General features: G+C 36.3%; 3 protein-coding genes across 7 annotated transcripts; 1 reads left to right on the top strand and 2 right to left on the bottom strand.

Moving 5' to 3' along the window:
- Positions 1–584: 584 nt before the first annotated feature.
- LOC126607031 (uncharacterized) lies at positions 585–8665 on the bottom strand. Of its 5 annotated transcripts, none has more exons than XM_050274443.1 (8): positions 8501–8665; positions 8308–8417; positions 8138–8217; positions 7856–7997; positions 7611–7760; positions 7098–7299; positions 6572–6673; positions 585–843 (listed from the first exon to the last, which is right to left on the bottom strand). In XM_050274443.1, the coding sequence occupies exons 1-7, from the start codon at positions 8559–8561 to the stop codon at positions 6573–6575; spliced, it is 846 nt and encodes a 281-aa protein (XP_050130400.1). In that variant the 5' UTR covers positions 8562–8665; the 3' UTR covers positions 585–843; position 6572. The 5 variants fall into 5 exon arrangements, with proteins under 5 accessions (XP_050130400.1, XP_050130401.1, XP_050130398.1 ...); XM_050274444.1 differs by lacking the exons at positions 585–843; positions 6572–6673 and adding exons at positions 916–1011; positions 1110–1211; XM_050274441.1 differs by lacking the exon at positions 585–843 and adding an exon at positions 1046–1074 and having other exon boundaries at positions 6537–6673; positions 8501–8654.
- A 572-nt stretch (positions 8666–9237) lies between these two features.
- LOC126607024 (D-aminoacyl-tRNA deacylase-like) lies at positions 9238–11873 on the top strand. Its single transcript, XM_050274436.1, has 7 exons — positions 9238–9839; positions 9961–10024; positions 10385–10437; positions 10606–10661; positions 10760–10834; positions 11278–11475; positions 11676–11873. The coding sequence occupies exons 1-7, from the start codon at positions 9270–9272 to the stop codon at positions 11761–11763; spliced, it is 1104 nt and encodes a 367-aa protein (XP_050130393.1). The 5' UTR covers positions 9238–9269; the 3' UTR covers positions 11764–11873.
- A 3060-nt stretch (positions 11874–14933) lies between these two features.
- On the bottom strand, positions 14934–16329 carry LOC126607028 (cytosolic sulfotransferase 12-like). The gene has a single exon (XM_050274439.1). It carries the CDS (start codon positions 16241–16243, stop codon positions 15248–15250), a length of 996 nt encoding a protein of 331 aa, XP_050130396.1. The 5' UTR covers positions 16244–16329; the 3' UTR covers positions 14934–15247.
- Between the last annotated feature and the right edge of the window lie 5880 nt (positions 16330–22209).

Below are 22209 nucleotides of genomic sequence, written 5' to 3'. Positions count from 1 at the left end.
TTGTTCAAAAAATAATATATATATATATATATATAAAAGTGATAGGTACACGTAAATGTAAAATATTAATGTGATAAGGGTCGATGGTCCCACATGTTTGATTCCAAATCTTTTTACCTATTTGGTATCATCCAACTCAATGAATGGTTTATGTTAAACTAACATTCATTGTTCTTAAATGTTTGTTTATTGGAGGAGAATTGACTTATATGACATGTGTATAACCACTATTATGATGTTTCGTATTAACTTATGTTCTTATATTATTAGCACAAGATATTACAGTTACAATATATTCATGCTATGTAAGTTGTTATGCATTTTCTTGTTTGTTTTTACAGCCTTCAGGCTTAAGTTTGTGAAGTCTACCCGCTATATATTGGGTTGGAGCTCTCTTTTTGGTTGAGCCTTTAGCTTTATTTGTTGTTTTGCTGGGTCCTTTTGCTCATTGTACTAGTTTTTAATGGAAGTGATCTTGTTTGACCCAAAAAAGAAAAAGTCGTCCAATTGAAATTAATTGTAATTATAATTGTAATTCTTGCCTAATGCCAAGGATGAAAGTATATCAGAAGCACAAGTCTGTCTCCTCAAGTAGCAATGTAAATGCAGACGATTACATGATTTAACGACACTTGGAAGGAGGTATCGATGTGTTCAACTCACATGAATGCAATGATAAAATATATTATTAGTGAGTTCAATACTAAACTGCAGGGACATCTTCGCATAAATTGATTAAAGTAAGAAATTACCAGATAACCTATAAGAAATTAACAGGAAAGGGCAATCCTGCATTCTCACGTGAACCTCGTGTCAAAGGGTTTCGCTCCAAGCTCTACAAATCTAATCCTCAAAAACATTACAGAAAGCAGAATTTTAAAGCTTACTGCTTTACTGAGAAAGCATACGCAGGAATTGTTCATCAAGCAGCGACCTGAAGAAGATGATGATGAACCGCAAATACATCCGAACAAAATGCAAGTGGCTATATGTGCTCCTTGAAATACAACCCTTGTCGAAATCAAGAACTTTTCTCCTTGGTTAATTAGAACACCTCATAATATAAGTAATTAAGTAGTAAGAATGAGAATGTGACAATAAAAAATTACATCATATTTCAAAATCGGGCACTGCCAATAAGAAGGAAGTTGGATCGTCGGAGCCAAGTAGCGGCATATACTGTGATCCTCTCACATGAACACCGAAGCAAGCTACAGAAAGATCACAAGTTACTAAAAATGATTTCTCTTTTGGGACGAAAAAAAGAGTGATAGAAACTTTTACGAAGAAAAATTGAGTGTATTCATGTAGCTTATTTACCTTTCAATTTTTACAAATTTCTTTTAATAAGAGTATAAATATATAAAATTTGGCTAAATGATCAAGAAGTTTAATTAGAATCAATTAACGAGAGGCCCTAAGTTTGAGATGCTAAGTGCATGTTTATTCTTTTCAATTTTTACGAATTTTTGTTTGGTTGTTAATTTATTTTTAATTAGTAGCTAGTAGCTATGTGGGTCGTTATTCTTAAACATTTGTTCCAATTCAAGTCTAATCTTCAACAAAGAGTAATGCGTTGACCAAATTTTTAAACCAAATTTGCAAATTATATAATATGTCATCAAAAAGTTTAATTTAGTACCAATTTATTACTTATACATATAAATTAAAGACTCAAAAACATCATTATTTTTTTAATCCCCTGTTGACAAGGTTAGTAAATAAATAAGAAAAAACACCTCACAATTTATACAAAAACACTTTTAAAGTTTAGATGGAAAACAAAACTCATATCAATCTACATGTAAACCCGGATTTTTTTTGTTTCCTTCTCACGATACAAAATAAATTAGTTTTTCCGTGTTTCTAAATTATTAAGTTTGAAGTGATTTTTCTAAGTATAATTTTATCGATGTCTTACGTGTGACACCAAATAATTTTCTTATATAAACTGAGGATACATTTTTTGGTGTCGCTCCGGACCTCAAAAATCTCTAGACCGCCCTAAGCGTAGGAAGAGGGTAATTGGGTTGTTTAAACCAAGGGGTCTACGGTTTGATGGAGAAGTGAAGATTTGGGGTGGGCACTTAGAATCGAAAACCGAAACCGAAACTTGAAGGACCTTTGTTTATTTTATACCATCTACACACACACATACACATAAATATACAAGGGTGGACTAATCATGTTATCAAGAGTCGAACAATGATCTAATGAAGTCCACTCATTTAAAGCATGATGACACTATTTTGTTGCACAAACCATATTTTAACATCACAACTGCATGCAACATGCTAATTGTTTACATAACAAATGTCTTTTTCCTATTGCTACTGGGAAATGCTTATTAATATGTTAAATTGCAAATTGTTCATTTTTTCTTAAAAACCAAACTGAAATCGTTTAAAACTGCACCGAACCGAATAATAAAAGATTTCGGTTTCACTCAAAACCGCACTGAACCAAATCGTGCCCACCCCTAGTGAAGATAAGGGATGGAGACTTTGAAATTGACGGCATAAATAAAAAGAAGATGACAATTGGGGTGTCAGAAATGATTCAATGAATAAAGAGAAAGACTTGTTTAATAAAATAATGGATTGAGAATATATAACAAATTAAACAAAATATCTAGAAGTTGTCGAATCTTTTATCATCTTTAGGTTATAGGGTTTTCCTTGTAAATAACTATACATACAAGGTCTTTTTGGAGGTATATTCTTTGTGTGGTCTTCTACTTTTATTTTTGCATTTTATCATTATTTTATTATCCATAGGAATATAGTTTTTTTAGGTGTAAATATACATTTATTTACAAGCTATATAATAAATTTATATAAATTCGTCTAGGCTCCGTCTAGCCGCCTAGGCGCTAGGTCCCTGCCCGCCGCACTACTAGCGCCTAGCGGATTTTAGAACATTGATTATTAGCACGAGACTTTACGGTAACAATATATTTGTGTTATGTAAGTTGTTATGTATTCTTTTGCCTAAGTATGAGATATCCTACACCCTGAAGGGTAAGACTATCTTCAGTGTGACATGGAAAGGCTAAAGGCATTTCAACCCACCCTACTCACAGTCAAATGACACGTCTTTACGATGAACAAATACGATTAAAAGATCATATGTATTCTCATAAAGAGGATCCGAAGAAGATCCTCATTTTGTTAAAAAAAAACCATAAATTGACTTCTTTATTTAGTTTATTTACTGCATACCTTGACCGCTTGACAGCAGACATTTTGCCAATAATTGATATTGTCCCAACATAAAAATAATTGAAGATAAGGCTTTTATCACAAATAATTTCTGAAATTGACCAATCCAATCAAGATGGTCGAAATTGAAAATCGATCAATGTAGTCTCTGAAATTGAATGCTGCAAATCAATATGGTTTTTCCATCACAATTCCGTAAAAAATTCAGTTAAGTGCTGATGTGTTAAGTAATTAGGTCTCATGAATTAAATATTATTATATAAATTAAAAATATTTAAATAATAATAAATAATTTTTATTTCTATATAATTATAAACTTAAAAAAAAGAAAAAAAGATTACTGTTTATCTTCTTCCCCACCCCATCCGAGCAACACCCAGCCCCCACCCCACCTCCACCCCATCTCTCCGTTATCGTATCCAACAGCGGCTTCCACGAACGACGCGACGATCTCTGAGAGCCATAATCCACCATCATACCCAAATTCTCCTACTCCACAAACCTGCCCGGACTCCTCCCCGGCGACGACGAAGAGCTCCACATAGGGCTTGGGAAAAACTGGCCGCTCATGCTTGAAGAATAAGTCATAGGAGATTGAGGGACAGATGGAGATTGCTTCCTGCTGCTCTTTGCTGCTGCAGAAGTAAGCTTTCTGGCTATGGAAGCCAAGTCGAGAGGAGAAATATCACTCCGCAATGCAGAGTAGGGGAGGAGGAAGTAGAGTACTGTTTTAATTTAGTTGAATACTGCAGATGGGGTGGGGGTGGGGGTGGGGCGGGGGCTGGGTGTTGCTCGAATGGGGTGGGGAGAAGATAAACAGTAATCTTCTTTTGTTTTTTTTAAGTTTATAATTATATAGAAATAAAAAATTATTTTTTATTTTTTAAATATTTTTAATTTATATAATAATATTTAATTAGACTTATGAGATGCAATTACTTGATACATCAACACTTAACACAATTTTTGACGGAATTGTGACAGAAGGATTACATTGATTTGCGGCATTCAATTTCAGGGACTACATTGATCAATTTTCAATTTCAGGAACCATCTTGATGAGATGGGTCGATTTCAAGGACTATTTGTGATAAAAACCATTGTAGATATTGGATGGAATCATAGCTATCGAAAAACTAATTTCAGTGGCGGAGTTGGTGGTTTACTTTCAAATTTATTGATTTAGGTAAAGCAATATATTAAATAATTTTGTTGCATAATGTTAGAGAGATTAAATTTGTAGACAAAATTTTTAAAACTAAAGGACATGAAATTTAATGAGTGGTTATTGCTTAAGCGTTGGTAAACGTGCTCATTCTTATTAGTGACACATAATTTAATTTGTAAATTTTGTCTCCAGTCTCCCAAACATTACCAATTTTGTTTCATCATTCAACATTAAACATACAACCTATAAGAAATTACCAGGAAAGACAAATCCTACATTCTCATGTGAACCTCGTGTCAAAGGGCAATCCACCATTGGATCAAGCTGCACATGACATTCTTTAATCTTTATATATATATAGTCAGCAACCCCAATTTGGGGTCACGGTTTCACCAAAAAACATTTGGATAAAAATGCCCCCAAAACAAAAAAGTTCAAAGGCAGTCCAAAATAATGCATCAAATAATGTAGGAGTAATATGGTAATTTTGTCATAAAAATATAATATAAATATAAGTGAGAAGAGAGAAAAGAATTAAAAAAAATGAAAGGATGAGTGAAAGTTGCTGGTGTCCACATGAAGGGGAAAGAAAAATATAATAAAAAATAAGGAAAACTAATGAAAATGACTTAAAAACTTTGAGTTTTAACGATAAGGACAAAATAAAGGGTAAAGTAAATAGTGCCATGATTGACTTTTTAGTGTAAAAATGTGATTTTTCGTTAAAATGAACAATACCGGGAGCTTTTCGTTAAAGTTCCCTAAAAAATAAAGAAAATCATGAAGGTTGTGTGATGGTGTCAAAAGGAAATGAAAAAAAAAATGGAGCGGTTGAGCACGATTAGAAATTGTGGGATAGTCATTCACGTTGTAACTCAGGCCTGGCCCAGGCCCAATGGCAACAGGTCAGTGTCCAAAGCCCAAAATAGGGGCTGGAGGGCAAGAGCCCAAGTTTGACAAAAGATGTAACGACCCAAGTTTTGGGCATTTTAAAAAGAACATAAGGGGGACCACTTGTCCCCAATTAACCCCAAGTTCCTAACACATCCCCTCTTTTTCCCAATTCCCCACCCCACTTTGTTTCCCACTTTCCCCACTGTCTTGTCATCTTTGTCCTTTTCTCCCAATTCCATTGGCTGCAAGTGCAACATTTTAACTCCCAAAACTCCTTAGCGCTGCACCATTCACCAATCATTTTGAGTTTTGAGGTAAACTAATTTTTAAAATTTGAATTATTAATTCATAATTTAATATAAAATTTTGCAAGTGACATATAATTATATGATAATTGATGTATAGAATTGTTGTTGTTAATGAATTGAATTATTTGATTTCATTTTAAACCCAATTTTTAGTTTCAATTTTATCAATTTTTCTAATATGTTATGACTATGTGTTGGGGCTTTTATAATATAATAGATGTTAGGGTTTTTATAATATATAATATGTGTTGGAATGATAATTTTGATAGGAAATTTTTGTTATATCATGTACTTTTGACTGTCAGGGTTTAGGTACCATGTCCCCCCTGTATATTTTCTCAAGTAATATAATTTGAACGTGAGGGCCTAGCCCCCCAGCTTCAACTGGGTTTCAGCCCTTGTTAAATAATTTTTTTTAAACATATGTTTCCGTATTAAAAAAAGCCATATTTTGAGCTTTCGCATTGAGCACCCAAAAACTTAGGACCGGCCTTGGTAACTATACAAATCTTTGAATTTATAAGAGCTATGACTTATTATGTAAAGTTGCAATTCACATGAATGCAATGATAATATATATTTTTAGTGAGTTCAATACTAAACTGCAGGGAGATGTTCGCATAAATTGATTAAAGTAAGAAATTACCAGGAAAGGGCAATCCTGCACTCTCATGTGAACCTCATGTCAAAGGGTTTCGCTCCAAGCTCTACAAATCTAATCCTCAAAAAATTACAAAGAGAAGAATTTTAAAGCTTACTGCTTTACTGAGAAAACATACGCAGGAATTGTTCATCAACCAGCGACCAGAAGATAATGATGATGAACCGCAAATACATCCGAACAAAATGCAAGTGGCAATATATGCTCCTTGAGATACAACCCTTGTCGAAATCAAGAACTCTTCTCCTTAGTTAATTATAACACCTCATAATATAAGTAATTAGGTAGAAGGAATGAGAATGTGACAATCAGGAATTACATCATATTTCGACATCGGGCACTGCCAATAAGAAGGAAGTTGGATCGTCGGAGCCAAGTAGCGGCATATACTCTGATCCTCTCACATGAACACCGAAGCAAGCTACAGAAAGATCACAAGTTACCAAAAAGGATTTCTCTTTTGGGACGAAAAAATGAGTGATAGAAACTTTTACAAAGAAAAATTAAGAAGTTATTAGAGCTCTGCTAGTATACATGCAAAAAAGATAAAATCACAATTTAAGATTATAATATGAATTCGGAATTTAGTTACGGTTGATTACTACTTCTGAAATGTTTTCAAAGTTTTCATGTCTTCTTATTCTCAATTTGTAGGGAGAGATACACTTGTATGGCTCAAAATTCAAGGACTCCAACTTTGTTCGAATTCACAAATTGGAAGGAGAAAATTTCCCTATGTTTTACCATTTCATTTAGTTATTCCCAATATGCAAGACTATATTATATATCCATATTCTAAAGCATGAATTCAAATGCAATTACAGTTTTGGACATCGAAACTATACCATTTTCTATCTTCATAACACTTTGAAGCATTGTATCCATTTTTGTCTTCATGTCATTGCTCTCATCCATAAATGGAACAACAAGGGTCAGTTCCCTGTAAATTTCACGCACAAACTTGCATATCTTATCAGCAAATTCAAGTTCTCCATCTGAAATTCGACCAATTGCCAGCCGCATCAGCTCTCCAGTCAAATCTGCAAGCTGCAGTAGTACAACACTGAGTTACTCTTCTGATAACATAAACATATGTGTCGTTGAGAAATGGATGTAGAAAGTGTTTATACAAAAGCTCTCGTTAAATCTAACAGGTGCATAAAGACATCACTTCCCAATGTATTTATTTTTAAGTGTGTGTGTGTGTGTCCCTGAGTTACACTAACACATGTTTTTCTTTGATAAACACAGACAAAGTGAATTCAGTCCACTTAATCCCAAAACCATATTCAATTAATCAACTGGCATACAGTTTTCATTTCACGCAAATAATTTTAACCGCAAGTTGAAGAAAATACCCCGAGCAGATAATCAAGTACATTGATCTGCAAAGGTTCAAGAGACGGATCACTGAGTGGCAGCAAGGTGGCATTTATCTCCTCAAGATTTAAAAGAGTCCCAGTCCTGCAAAATTTACAGAAGGTTGCAGCTTCAACATATTCTTGTACCTGCACAAGTCCAAGCATAAACTGACAAGTGAGTTAACCAGGTATTAACGGAAACCCGACATTTAGAAGCACAAGCAGGAGAACTCCACACTCACCCCAGGTGAGTATGCTCGTCTCAGCTTCCAAAAATCAGTCCCCTGCAGCTCTCTAACCAGCCGGGAAATGTACTGATCCGTCACAGCTACTAAATCCTTTTCAGCCTTCTGCAGGACTTCCTCTTTGTTGTGTTTACTGATTCTGTTCAAGTTCAAATTCCACAGCAACAGCATTTCAATGATAATATAAATAAAATTACAAAAAATTAAAAAATAAAAACCAAAATCCAAAACCCAAAAAATAGAAACACAATTTGAAGCAAAAGGTCGCAGCTTTCTTACCTGTGAACCTGAAAGATGACCTTTTTGCTGTTAATGGTGATATCGCGACTTGCTTTTACGACCCTTTCCCGCTTGTCATTCTACAAACAAAACAGGCAAAAACCCACCTTGTAAAAACCTTCGAATCGCTCGCAGAGCTGCAAATTGGTGAAGTTTAAATTAGGGATTACAAGATTGTTGAGGTAATCGGCGTATTTGGAGAAGGCGTCTTTCATGGAGGAGGTTTCGGTGGTCATCGTCCTCGCCTTTTTGGGTCCGCTCTGCGACGTCGTATCTGCAACTGTAAGCGAGCCAATTACTCCCAGTGTAAATTCCAAAAAGCTTAACTGGAAATAAAAATACAGAGGAGAGAGAGAGAGATACTGGAGTGAAGGCGGTGGGGTTTGAGAGCCATCGCGAGAGATAACCGCTGCAACTTCAACATCTATCCCCTTCCCTCCCACGCTGTCTGCAATTTCTAACGCCCCCTGATCACTGTGCTTTCTTGATGTCGTTTATCTAGCCGCGGACGACACCGCCCTTTATGTCGTCCATTATCAAAGATTTCCGCTTATTCGTCCCACACGCTAGAATGTTTAGTTTTTAGGTTTATTTTAAGCTATGTCCTAAATTTCGATTTTGAAAATCGTCATTACAGTTTTTGGAAACTTAAAATTCATTCTACTTTATTATTTAAAACTCAATTTTGATTCAATTTTGTTCTTTAAAATTCAAAAGTCGTCTCTATAAATCTCAAAATTGTTCCACATTTATTTTAAATATGTTAATTTTTTATGTAGGTTTGATTTAAGTGCACAAGGCTAATTATTATTATTTTTTTCATTTCTCCAATTTCTTTTAATTTAATATTTTTTATTGTTAAATGCTAAGAGGAGTAATAGTCAAATTTATTGCATATGTGACATAGTTTTATTGAGTGTTGAGTTATATATATATTTTAGTAGGCGACTATGAGTGTCATGGAAAGAGAATCCTGTAAAACGAACAAATTTTGAAGTAAAAAAGTAATGATTTTTGAGTTATAAATATAAAATGAGACCAAAATCAAATTACAAGAGACGTAGTTGTTTTTATCTTGTCAACTTGAATCTTTTCAAATCCAAGCCATTGGACGAAACAGTCAAATGCCCAAATGGCAAAGCTCCTCAACCCGACGTCGTTTAAGGCCATCTCTCACTTCATTGCCAGTCGCGGCAAAACAGTAAACAAAAGCATTTTTCCCCTCCGCAACGCTGCTAGCTGCACAGCCACAGAAACGACAAAGGAGATGGTGACGCTGATCGTGGCGACGACGACCGACCCGGCCTCCATCAACCCGGCCCATGCCCTCCTAGCCATGCCCGGGTGGGACCCCTCCCCTTCCTGTTTACAGGACATGAAGGGGTTTGCTAATGGAGGAGGAGGAGTGAGAGTTTTGCTACACAGCAGGGGAATTGTGGAAGAAGACGACTTGGACAGGCGGTGGGAGGAGGCCACCGGGGAGCGAGTCGACGAGGTGATATTCCTGAGCAAACACACCGCCGTCTCCAACCGGCCGGCACTGACGGTACACCCGATCGGAATCCCTCATCTGCGGGAAGGCGAGGCTGGGCCGCAAGGCGGGAAGCCGGGTTGGGCTGCGCCGCCAAGCCCCCGCATTGGACCCTGGCTCAGGCACCTGAAGAAGCTTGCCCAAGCCCACAACCTGGTTCCTGAGTTCGAGGTTTCCTTCTCACTCTCTTGATCTCCGTTTTTAATGCTCGTCATATGTTTGTGTAAATGTGTGTGTGTGAGTCTGAGTCTGTGTGTTCATAATTTATACCGTTGTGTATGCTTGAATGTAGATTACATTGGAGGGTACGCATCATGGACCGGTAACGAATACGCCCACTATGTTCGTAGAGATTGGTGAGTTTTTGATAAACCCCGTTGCTCTTATGCTTTTCATTCTGGAATTACATTGCATGATGCTATTTGTTCTTTTTGTTGGAAGGGAAAATTATACATATTTCCATTGCGCGGCATGAATTTTTACTTTCCTCCAATGCGTTTTTAGTAATCTTATGAACATTTTTTTTATACCTTTTGATGATCAGTTCGTAGAATTGATTTATTTCCTTCAAAGGGTAAAGTTTACTGCTTCTGCTATTTCTATTGTTGTAACTGCTCGGTCTGAAGTTTCGGCATATGACATGGTTTTTCGTATTTTTTGCCATGCACTTGAGGGTTTCTTTGTTTTTTTTTATTTGTTCCTTCTGGTTGATATAGGCAGTACAGATGAGTACTGGAAAAGGCAGGATGCAGCACAAGTTATTGCTCTAGTTAAGTACACAGTTAACCATTTCAATCATTTGAGCAAGAGTCATTGATACGTCCTATTGTTGAATAAATACTTTCCTCTTCGTAATGTTTCTAGTTTTCCCTGATCTTAAAAATAATAGAATAAACGACTCATGAGAGTAAATTGGTGGCAATTTCTGTTCTTGCAGTTGGTTTGGGAAGGACTTGGGCTTGGAGGAGGAGTTGCTGTTGGAAACTGGAACGGGTATATTGATTTTCTTGAAAAGCTCATGTCTTTGTTTGCAATTTTAACCAAAGTTTGATGCTTTTCTAACTTCATTTTCTATATTATTGGCGATCTAGGGAGAAGGATAAGAATAAAATTCTTCTTGGATTAGGTGGTGGACATTATGCTCCTCGGCATATGGATATAGTCCTGTAAGTTATAGCATTTTACAGTTTGCTCATATCCAGCTTTATTCTTTGTTTCCTTCTTTTGCGGTTTGATGCATCACTTATTAACTGTGAACTGAACCTCATCATTTTGATTGATTGTGTTGAAGTAAATAATAGGTAAATAATCCGCTAAAAACAAATGGGATTACCAGACTATAGATGGCACTTTCTTCATCTCTCTCTCTCTCCCTTCCCCCCCCCCCCCCCCCCCCTCTTTCTCCTTCCCTCTTCTCGCTTCCCCTTTCATCTCTTTGAAATTTGTATGCGTTGCATTTACCTTTTTTCACATGTGTTCTGTGAATATCTTATACTAGTCTGATTGCTGTCTGGATTTAATATGTAATGTAGAAATATTTATTGATGATAGATAAAGTGGAGAGATTTGGTTTACTCCGTGAACATAGTCCCGTTCTTTGCAAGTACAGGAAAGATGGGGTGTGGGTAGGCCATCTACTTTCGGGTTATTCCTTGCCGATGGAAGATCCAAATCAGTCCAAAGCAGGAACAAATGCAAAAGATACGAAGGACATTGGTGGAACTTGGAAACACGCAATCAAAGCAGCATTTGAGGCTACCCAGTCGGCTTTCCCTGGTGGGGAAGTTATAGCTCATCTTGATCAAAAGTAAGTTAGGTTTTTGTTAATACATGACTTGCATATCAAACATTTTTAGGTCCCAAAAGATGTAATCTGAAACACAAGAGGGTTGAAAGCTACAACTCTTAGGCAAGCCGACGTCTGTTGATTGCATGAGAGATTTTGTTTTCGCTTGCGGAAGTATTATTGAAAAGTTATCTTATACAACTTTTGATTGTTGATTGCAGGAGTTTTAAAAGCTGGGAAAAGAACGCTATAACGGCTTTCTTAGGCGAGCAGAACATCAAAATTGGCAAACCCAACGATTTCAACTAGATTCGATGAATTGCTTTGCATATATAGTGTGATTTTTAACGATTTCTTCTAAAACTTGGATGAAGCAGCAAGCAAATATGAATTATAAATGAAATACATATTTTTCCAAATCAGTTTGTCATTGTGATGTAACGTTGAATCTGACTTCTGAGGCTTGAGTTGAGCCCACGAAAAATGCTTGGGCCTATGGGCTTCATCATAAAAAACATGGGCCGCCTTGCGCTGGAAACAGAGAGCTAAAAATTAATGAAAATTATGAAGACCCAATGCAAGAAAAAAATTAAAGAGCGCAGCACTTGGCTTGGCTTTCGGAATAGTTGCTTACAACGGGATGCCACTATGGGGCGATTCAAGTCAATTAAGTACTGATATGCTGTCACTTAGTATTATACTTTAGTGATATTCTTCTTCACTTATAAGTGGGAGGTTTTAGGTTCTATTCTCGCCAAAGACGAATTTAAACCATATTATTATGGCTAGTCCAATGTGAGGCTTAATCCATCACGTCTTTAGTGTAGATATTATCGTTTGTTAAAAATAAAAAAGTACTGATATGCATTTTAATTTCAAGACATAGTAGCACCTGAGTTTTTAAATGCCGTCACAATGACACACTCAATGCATAGAAGTTCTTTCGAATCGTTTCATCATTGAGGCACTAAAATATAGTGAAATAAAAATTAGCATTTGGCCTTTGTGAATAAACCTTTCAAGGGGCGTTTGTTTCACCTTCTTAAGTGGGACTGGACTGGCTGGGATTATTGTCCCATGTTTGGTAAGCTTGGGGACTAACTTAAATGAGACTAGCCCGGACTCGTGTGGACTATCTCCCTCGCTAGGTCGTCTTAGCGAAGCTCCCCGAAAACCACAGGACTGCTAAGACTTGCTTCATCTCCTTTGCGCCGCTTGGCGTCCTCCCTATGCGAAGACCTTGCTTTGTCTACGTTGCGTCTTCTCTCCAACGAGATAACAGCACCACACCAAGACCATTCCCTCGTTTCAAATCCGAGAGAACTATGACAATATTCTCGGCGACCCGACCAAATTGCACCCCTTGCCGTCTGCAACTCCAATCCCTGCCCATGCCCATACCCAGCTCCACCCACCCATGCCGTCTGCAACTTCAATCCTCACCCATGGAAGAACAAGTGAAGTTGGACGGGAAAAGAGGTAAAAGGAAGAGAGAGAGGGATTTGAACGGAAAAACAAAGGGAAGAGAGAGAGGAAGCTGAACAGGAAAGCTCACATGGCTGCCATTAAATTGGCGATTAAAGCTTGAGAGGGAGGGGTTGGGGTTTTTTGGGGGAAGACGGTAGTACTGAGAAAAAGAGGGAGAAAAGGCAGAAAAAAAGGGAGAGGGGAGGGAGTCAATGGGCGGAGATAAAAATGAATAAGGGAAGAAGATGATTCTAGCCAAATGATAAAATAATAATAAAAAAGTTAGTAGATTAGATTAAATTAATGATAAAATATTGTATATATAGATTTAATAATATAATATTAGAATCCTGCTTCTTAATCCGGCACTGCATCAAATGCTTCATTAAGTCAGTCCAGCTTAGTCTAGTCTAAGCCAGTCCAGCTTAGTCCTTGAAACTAGTCCAGTCCGAGATAGTCCGGTGCAACAAACGCCCCCTCAATGGTCTGAAGTGCTGGATTAGTCTCTGTAGGTGTATTTTATCATTGATTACGTGATTAAGTTTCTTTGAGTTGACAATTAATAATTATTAATGACAATTGCCAAAAGCATGCATGAACCACCACACTAAAATTAGGGTTCGTCATGCCTTACATAGACAGTCTTTCTTTGGGTGGGGGTCCACTTTAAAGTTTGAGCTACAAGATTTTTTTTTTCCTCTCTCTTTATCCCTTTTCTCTTTAGACGACAGTGCAGATAATGATGGAGTGAGTTTGCCAAATTATTTGTGTTGTCACCTTAATAATGATTAAGATCTCGTTTAACGATCGTTTCGTGTTAGTTTTCATTTGGAGGTAGGAAGAAGAGGGAAGGAAGGATGGTGGTGTACATTTCAATGGCGGAGCCACTAAGGATCTATCAGAATGGTTCCTAGCCAACCTTGCCTTTCTTTTTTCTTGCTACTATAATCAGTTTAGTACCCTTAATATTCAAGTGTGTTCTAAATCGAAACTCTTTTCAGTTATAGGTCAGACCTCATTTTCTCTCTATCCCTCTTGTTAAAGTGCAGTCTTCACTTCTCTTTATTCTATCAAGTTTCGCCACTGAAATTATAGCTCCGCCACTGAAGCGTGAGATCCTCCAACACATGAAATTATAGCTCCGCCACTGAAAGTTGTAAAATAAACGTATAAGAAAAGGCATGCAAACTAAAAACTTAAAGCCATGTTAAGTTGTTTCCATTCATTCTTTTTCTTTCTTCCCTCCTTCCACCCTCCAAGCAAAAAAAAAAAAAATACAGAAGCTAAAAACAAAACAAAAAAGTAATTATTCAATTTGTAGGGAGAGATACACTTGTATGACTCAATTCAAGGACTCCAACTTTCTTCCAATTCACTTACTGAAACTAGAAAAATTCCCTATGTTTTATCATTTTATTTAGTTATCCTAATATTCAAGACTATAGTATATACCCATATGGTCCATATTCTAAAGCATCAACTCGAATTAATTATCACAGTTTTGAACATCGAAACAGATCTGATGCAAATCGAAAAGCAAGAGCCTAAGGGAGCGAGAAAGAGAGACAGGGTTGGTGATTCAAGTTACTTTCACTCCTTCGATACTTTCAAGGCTTGACTATTGCCTTTTTTAGTAGTGATCAAACTTTCCTAGGAAGGTGGAACTAGTGGTAATTTTAGTCATTAGAGTTGGATTACTGATTTGCAGAGAGGATGACAAAAAATATTAAGCACTAGTTTATCATTACTTATATGGAATTAATAATTCAATTTCTCATTAGTGACTTATTCCAACGTTTATTAAACATGAGTACTGAGATTATTATAATTCCAAATTTCTCCTATGCTACACATGGAAAAAATAGAGATGAGTTACTACTAGGTAACTATTTGATATGCGTTACGTCAAGGTTTATTAATACTAGGGAACTAGTTGATCCCATACATTTCCCTTCTTTCACTTCCTCATTAATGACTTCTCAACCCCAAATAAATAAAGATGTCATAAGCAGTAATAAGCAAACCCAAGAACCTTTTTTTTTTTTTCACAAGGTGACGTTTTATTACCAACACACCACATATACAAGAGTGGAGGCCTTAAAAACACATAAAGCACACAACAACATTGGCACCTCCAACTACAAACGAAAAGCACAACCTAAAAGATGAGCTCTAAACAGAAAAACACACAAAGAACCCTCACACACAGATAATGGATTGCCGCCGACCTTGGCTATGGCTAAAGCCAGTGACAAAACGATTTACCAAAATTTGAAAAACTCGCTCACAAGGAGACTCACACAGAGAGAAAAAAACGATGCAAACCCTAGAACTTTAGCCCGGAACCATACAACTTCTCTTGAGTAATGGAGTCTAGTTTTTTCACCATCGCAGTGGTCAAATAATTCGTCGAATCTCCAACTTCACCTTTCCTAAAGAATGCACTATTCTCCATACCGGCCGGCAATTTCCCACTTTTATTCACAACCAAATTGCTTAAATTGTCAAAACTACACAACCTTAAGATACCGTCCACAATTCCATGCGTCTCTTCTTCCAGGGAAAATGGGCACCCCAAGAACTCGGCCAGCCTCCTCAGTTGAAGAGCGGGCTCTTGTTTCATTTCCTCAAACTTGATGAAAAATGCACTTTCAGGTCTCTTTAAGCTCTCGTTCCAAAACCCCAGTACATGATCCCAAAAGGGTCCGAACGAACTCACTCCCCGGCAGAACTTATCTAACGCTTCGTGAAGTGACATGGTTCCACTACCCACGGGTCTCAGTTTGTTCACGAAGTGCCAAAGTGAAACAAAAGCATCTTTAGGATCTCTAGACAAGTAAACAACTTTGCAACCGGAATGTTTGACAGAATCCGGCAGAGACACATACGGTAAATGAGTCGAAAAGAGCCTCGGAGGGGCCAGGGAGGAGAGGTCAGGAAGTACCTGTTTGTCAGTGTAGACATCTAACTCCAAACAGGGCACAAGAACATGAGGGTTTTCTGTGAGCAAAGGGTGTCGCCGAAGGTCCAGATAGTGCGCTCGTTTCACTAGGGCAAACAAAATTGCCATGAGCCAAGTCGTGCCTGATTTGGGAGTGGTAACGAGAATGATATCAGATTCTAGAGCTCGAAAGTGTTTCTGGCATGCCAAAACTCCCTGCATGTGCGCAGTTGCCTGCCAAAAACCTTGGTACTTGTGAAGGCTATTTCCAATCCAACCTTTTTCTGTAGGTAGAGAGGATATAAGGTCTTTGTCTTCTTGGCTAGGTTCATTTTCTTGCAAGTATCGGGGAACAACAGGAGGAGGTTGAGGTGTTTTCATGGTATATTCAGAATAGGATAGGCGCAGAAGAGGGGTGTTAAAGGTCGTGGCTGTTTTCTTCAAGGGTTAACTAGCATATATAGTTTGATCCAACATACAGTACTCAACCAGCCACAACATAATCTCCTGGCTCAAATTTTCCAACCACAAAATATTATAAAAGAAAAAAAAAGGACATTGCATGTGCATATACTGATATTAGGAGTTAGGATACTCTTCATATTGTTAATGAATTTTATGATAGAACCTCAACTTCTTTCATAATCTACCTAATTAACGTAACATGAGCAATATTAATTTAAAGAAATTCTAAAGGATTAATATGATTGAAATGATTTGATTTATGTGATTAATCTTGCCATCTTGGCACGGTATTCATCACTAAACCTGGGGCACATGCATGGTTGAAGAACTAAGGAACAGAAAGTACAGGTTAGCAGTTATTTTGTCAAATATGAATCACAAATACATACTTGGGGAACATGCATGGTTGAAGACCGGAGGAGCAGCTAGAGTGTAGCATATCAGTTATTTTGTTAACTGAATTCACAAATACGCACTGACGGGATCAGCTAGAGTGTTGGTATCACAAATATGGCATGAGTATTACCACTATTATGTTGTTTCATGTCAATTTATGTTCTTAATTATATTATTAGCGTGAGACCTTACAGTAACAATATATTCGTGCTATGTAAATTGTTATGTATTCTTTTGCCGTCCACCCTAACCACAATCAAATGGCACATCTTGTCATTAGAGACTTTAGTTTGTTTAATGAATGTTAAAAAAAAAACCATAAATTGATTACTTTATTTAGTTTATTTACTGCATACGTTTGACATAAGACATTTTGCCAATAATCGAAGATATTGCAAGGAATCATTTCAATCGAAAAGCTAATTTGCTAATAATTGAAGATATTGGATGGAATCATATCTATTAAAAATTAAAAAGCTAATTTTAGTCGGAGTAAATTGTAGAAATGATCCCTCAACTTTAATCAAATTGGAGCAATGGTCTCTCAACTAAAATTTCATTACCATTGGTCCCTAAGCTTATCAATACGTGTAGTTATGGTCATTTTCGTCAACTCCGTCAGAATTTTGTCAAAATGAGTTTTAGTTGAGGGATCATTGCTCCAATTGGGTTAAAGTTGAGGGACCATTTATATAATTTTTCTTATTTGATTTTCCATATTTGCCTCTTGATTTAGCCTTACGTGCATGATACGTGACTCATTTTGACGAAAGTTCTAACGGAATTGACCAAAATGACCATAACTGCACGTTTTGATAAGTTGAAGAACCAATGGTAATGGATTTTTAGTTGAGAGACCATTGCTCCAATTGGGTTAAAGTTGAAGGATCATTGCTACAATTTACTCTTTCAGTGGTAGAGTTGGTGGTCTACTTTCAAAATTTATTGATTTAAGTACAATATGTTGAGTAATGTTAAGAAGACTACACATATTGGATCAAGGAGCAATCCATCATTGGATCAAGCTTCACATAACATTCTTTAATATATATATATATATATAAGTGTTAGGTACACGTAAACGTAAAATATTAACGTGATAAGGGTCGATGGCCTACAAGTTTGATTCCAAATCTTTTTGCCTATTTGGTATCATCCAACTCAATGAACGGTTTATGTTAAACTAACATTCATTGTTCTTAAATGTTTGTTTAGTGGAGGAGAGTTGACTTAAATGGCATGTGTATTACCATTATTATGGTGTTTCGTATCAGCTTATGTTATTATATTATTAGCACGAGATATTACAGTTACAATATATTCGTGCTATGTAAGTTGTTATTCATTTTATTTTCGTTCATTATGTTAAACAGACGTTGAATGAAAGAATAGTATGTGCATTTTATTTTTGACACAAACAAAGATATCACATGCTTGGTGATGTGACACTTTTGTGAGAATTTTGGTTCTTCACCACATATTTACTAAGTCGAATGTTAATTATGGCAAGAAACGTAAGAAAACAAATTAGGGTTAAGTGAAAAAGGAGAAAGGAATTAAGGCTTGCAAATCAAGCCCTTGAGTTCAGACGGCAACTAATCTTCTTGGCGACGATGACAATTCGTTGTAAACTTGGAGAAGAGTTGTATCATTGGATGTAACGTTTATTTGACAAAATAGACGAAAATGACAGTTTTCAAATGACAAAGTGAAACGAAACCAGATTTAAAAGGTGAATGAGACTAAATTGCAATTTTCACTGGACAAATCAATAAATAAGCCTAATGTTTAGAGGAATTGATTAATATGAAAATACATTGCACATATACGTCCTTGTATACGACATGGAAATTCACATATATTGGAATTAAAAATACTCGGAGCAATTTTAATTGCTCCATTTTTTTTCTTTCGAATAAGTGATTTTACTTAACCTTTCGGACTAATATTTTTCTTATGTTTGAGCTTAGTTAAGTTGGCAAATGCAGTATACTTCTTTTTATTTCCTCAAATTTGAATTATCCGTCTTCTAATTTGACTGTTGTAAAGCTATCATATTTACAACAGATGATGCTTTATTGTAGTGGCAGAAAATAATTATACTTATGCATCATAATGCAAGTTCAATCCTCGCCGACTTCTCCACTCTTATAAACTAATTATTTAACTCATTAACGCTAGTATTAATATATAAAAAACATTTTTACACAACTTGTTAGATAATGATACGAATAAATAAAGGGAACTTTAACGAAAAGCTCCCAGTACTGTTCATTTTAATGAAAAATAAAATTTTTACACGAAAAATCAATCATGGTACTATTCACTTTACCCTTTATTTTGTCCTTATCGTTAAAATTCAATGTTTTCAAGCCATTTTCATTAGTTTTCCCATAAATGAAAATTGCAAGTCAGAAAACAAAAAGATCACTAGTGCACTAGTGTCGATCCTTTTTATATGTTTTTTTTCGTATGTCTCCTTCTTTATTTAATTTCCTTATGAAAGTTTGAAATCTTTTCCTTCTATCAGTTTTTTTTTTAACATTGAACAATGAACCAATAACTGGTATGTCATTTGTTTATCTTCGTTTTCTTGTAATAGTTAGCATTTGTACATCCATTCTATTACTAGGGAAATCAAATTATTAGATCATTTTTTATAGAGCACATCATATAGTTTACAAAAAATAATCTAAAAATTTATTATCTCTAACATCACCGTGTGCAATATTCAACTGAAATGCGGATCCTGAGACGGGGATGTAGCCCAACCGAAATTTGAGCCGAAGAGAAATAACATAGGAACATTAGCCAATCTAGTCCACATGAGTTATACCAATCCAACTAGAGGTGGCAAACCAACGCATTAAGTTGTTAATGGATACCCATTAAGACCCATTTAATTTGATTTCACCTTACACCTGTAAGAGTATAAGTAAGGACAACAAGCATCAAGAGCAGAGTTCAAGTGAAAGCAATTCAAGGGTCTAGATGAGGACAAGTGTCACAAGATCAACAAGGAAGTTACAAGGCTGTTAGGATATGGTGCTAAGGTTGTTAAGTTTGTTAAAACGGATATACTTCATATCTTAGCTTATAGAGCAAGGTATGTAAGGATATAAATACAGATATCCAAAGATGTAAGATAATGATGAAAAATACACAAGAAATATAAAGAAATCTTCTCTGAAATCTCTCTGTCTCTATCTCTCTAAATTTCAGTTTCTTCGACTACCTTCATTGAAGCTACTGCTTTAATCTTCACATGGTATCTCATCACTACTGATCTCACCTCTATATTATAGTGATATTAAATTAAATGGATTTTGACGAGTATCTATTAGCAATTCAATGGCTGATTTGCCACCTTTAAATCCAACCCATTCAGCCTAAAAGATAATAAATTATTCCCATTGCACGTGCAAAGACATCAACTTTTCTCTTTGCTTCCTCTTTTGGTCTTTCGCCCTCTCTCCTCCTCTCTTAATTAAACTTGTCTCGTCTCTTCTACCTCATAAAAATTCATGCCTGCCATATTATAAGTTTATTAACAAACACTCAAAAAAACCCCGAGATCAATCTTTTTATGTCGATCTCTTTTCTTACCTGTTTTTATGCCCAAATTTTCTCTAAACAACGATATTAAATGTTTGTTCTTAGATTTTGGCTTCAAAGTTCAGGTCGCTCTAAGTTTAGATCCTAGAGCCGTCCTTGCTGATACTGTTTGGGTTGGTTGCACGGCACAAGCTACTCAACCAACTCCACAACATTGGCATGATCTTCGTTATATAATGCTCACTTCAATATATAAACAGCATGGACTGCTTCACAAAATGTATTATATGAACTAATTTAAAAATTGTTGAACACATCAATTCTAATCGTGCATGAACATAATCAGAGATCCAGAATCAATCGTGTCACGAATCACTAAGATTTACGAGTGGTGCCCCATGCATTGTATTTGTTAATTAGGTTTTTTTAATCAAATTAGTCAAGTTAATTTAGCAGCATTCGCTGGCCGGAGAAATGTAGCAATATTCTACTTTTTTTGTTTCCGGACAGACGGGGTTATGTAACAATTAAGCCGCCGAAATTCCATAATTAATATAACTCTTTAAATATGGGATAATGTTTTTGGTTGATATGAGCATCCCACGTCCGCATCCCAATCCCACGTGATTAGGCAAACTGCAAGCAAACCATATTTTAACAACAAAAAATGTTTCACATAATAAAGTATTATATCTTAATCATATACTAAACAGGGAACCTTAACGAAAAGCTCCCGATATTATTCACTTTAATGAAAAACCACATTTTTACATTAAAAAGTCAATCCTGATTGTTGAGCAAAAATTGTACACAGTATGTAAACAAATAATTCACTCGACACGATTTCACCCTCGTTCATTTCTTGAACAGGGTTTTATTAATTCGAGTTCGACCCATTCTAGGCTACGCGCCTATTAATTACAACCCTTCCTTTGGGAAAGGAATACCCTTTGATTATAATATGAATAAATCGTAACTTAGGGATTTGGATGTTTATTTGATTTTGTGACTGCACCTAGGTAGAGCCCTAGATTGCCTACGTACCCTCGTTGAGGGATCAAGTCACTCGTAGTTCCTTGGTATTTAGTACTTGTTTGGTTTTGATGCCTTGTTGCAGTTTTAGCTCGTGCGGGCGAGGACTTTGAGCCATTGGAGCAATAATGCCTTGTGCAGTTTTAGCTCATACAGGCGAGGACTTTAAGCCATTGGAGCATTAATGCCATGTGCAGTTTTAGCTCATGCGGGCAAGGACTTAAAGCCATTGGAGCAGTTGGTGCCTTATGCAGTTTTAGCTCATGCAGGTGAGGAGCATTTGAAAATTTGATATGGCTTCATGCCATTTGAGACTTTTCTTTGGCTTCATGCCACTTGGGATTTGATACGGCTTTGTGCCCTTTGAAACTTTTCTTCGGCTTTGTGCCATTTTGGTATTTGATAGTAGGAGTGAATTTAGTTTATATAAACCAGAGATTCGTTTCGGTTTCACGGTTGCGTCTAAAACTTGATATGAGACTGCCTACGTATCCTTAACGGAATCAAACCGGCGTAGTTCATTGGCTTGATTTCATGGTTGCGTCTGAAAATTGATATTAGACTGCCTACGTATCCTTAACGGAATCAAACCAGCGTAGTTCATATTCTTTGAGACTCATCGCGGCTTCGTGCCTTTTAATACTTGATATGGCTTCGTGCCATTTGTATCTTGTAAATTTAATGGGAATATTGATGAACCCACTTTTACTTTGATATTTGACTTTGTCTCGATGCCGTGCTTCTTAGACTTCTTGAATAAATTTAACTTTGATAGATGTCATATTCATAAAGCCCATATTACTCATATGGAAGGGCTACGAAAGGGCTACTCTTTTTTTCTCTGGGTTCGTGGATAGCCTTCCCATTTAATTTGAGGGAACTGTATGTAGCAAGCTTCT

This window comes from Malus sylvestris, chromosome 16, assembly GCF_916048215.2.
Source record: "Malus sylvestris chromosome 16, drMalSylv7.2, whole genome shotgun sequence".
Taxonomy (NCBI): domain Eukaryota; kingdom Viridiplantae; phylum Streptophyta; class Magnoliopsida; order Rosales; family Rosaceae; genus Malus; species Malus sylvestris.
Note: the sequence above shows the minus strand (reverse complement) of the source record. Positions and strands in the feature narration are given on the sequence as shown.

Bases quoted from the DNA above. Each gene is read 5' to 3' on its own strand.
- LOC126607031 (XM_050274443.1), bottom strand. From the start codon at position 8,561: ATGTTGAAGTTGCAGCGGTTATCTCTCGCGATGGCTCTCAAACCCCAC. The intron at 8,218-8,307 runs GTAATCCCTAAT...TTTTGTTTGTAG, and splicing joins CCGATTACCTCAACAATCTT to AATGACAAGCGGGAAAGGGT. The intron at 6,674-7,097 runs GTATAGTTTCGA...ATCTTTCTGTAG, and splicing joins TGTTATGAAGATAGAAAATG to CTTGCTTCGGTGTTCATGTG.
- LOC126607024 (XM_050274436.1), top strand. From the start codon at position 9,270: ATGGCAAAGCTCCTCAACCCGACGTCGTTTAAGGCCATCTCTCACTTC. The intron at 10,835-11,277 runs GTAAGTTATAGC...TTGCAAGTACAG, and splicing joins CGGCATATGGATATAGTCCT to GAAAGATGGGGTGTGGGTAG. The intron at 11,476-11,675 runs GTAAGTTAGGTT...TGTTGATTGCAG, and splicing joins ATAGCTCATCTTGATCAAAA to GAGTTTTAAAAGCTGGGAAA.
- LOC126607028 (XM_050274439.1), bottom strand. From the start codon at position 16,243: ATGAAAACACCTCAACCTCCTCCTGTTGTTCCCCGATACTTGCAAGAA.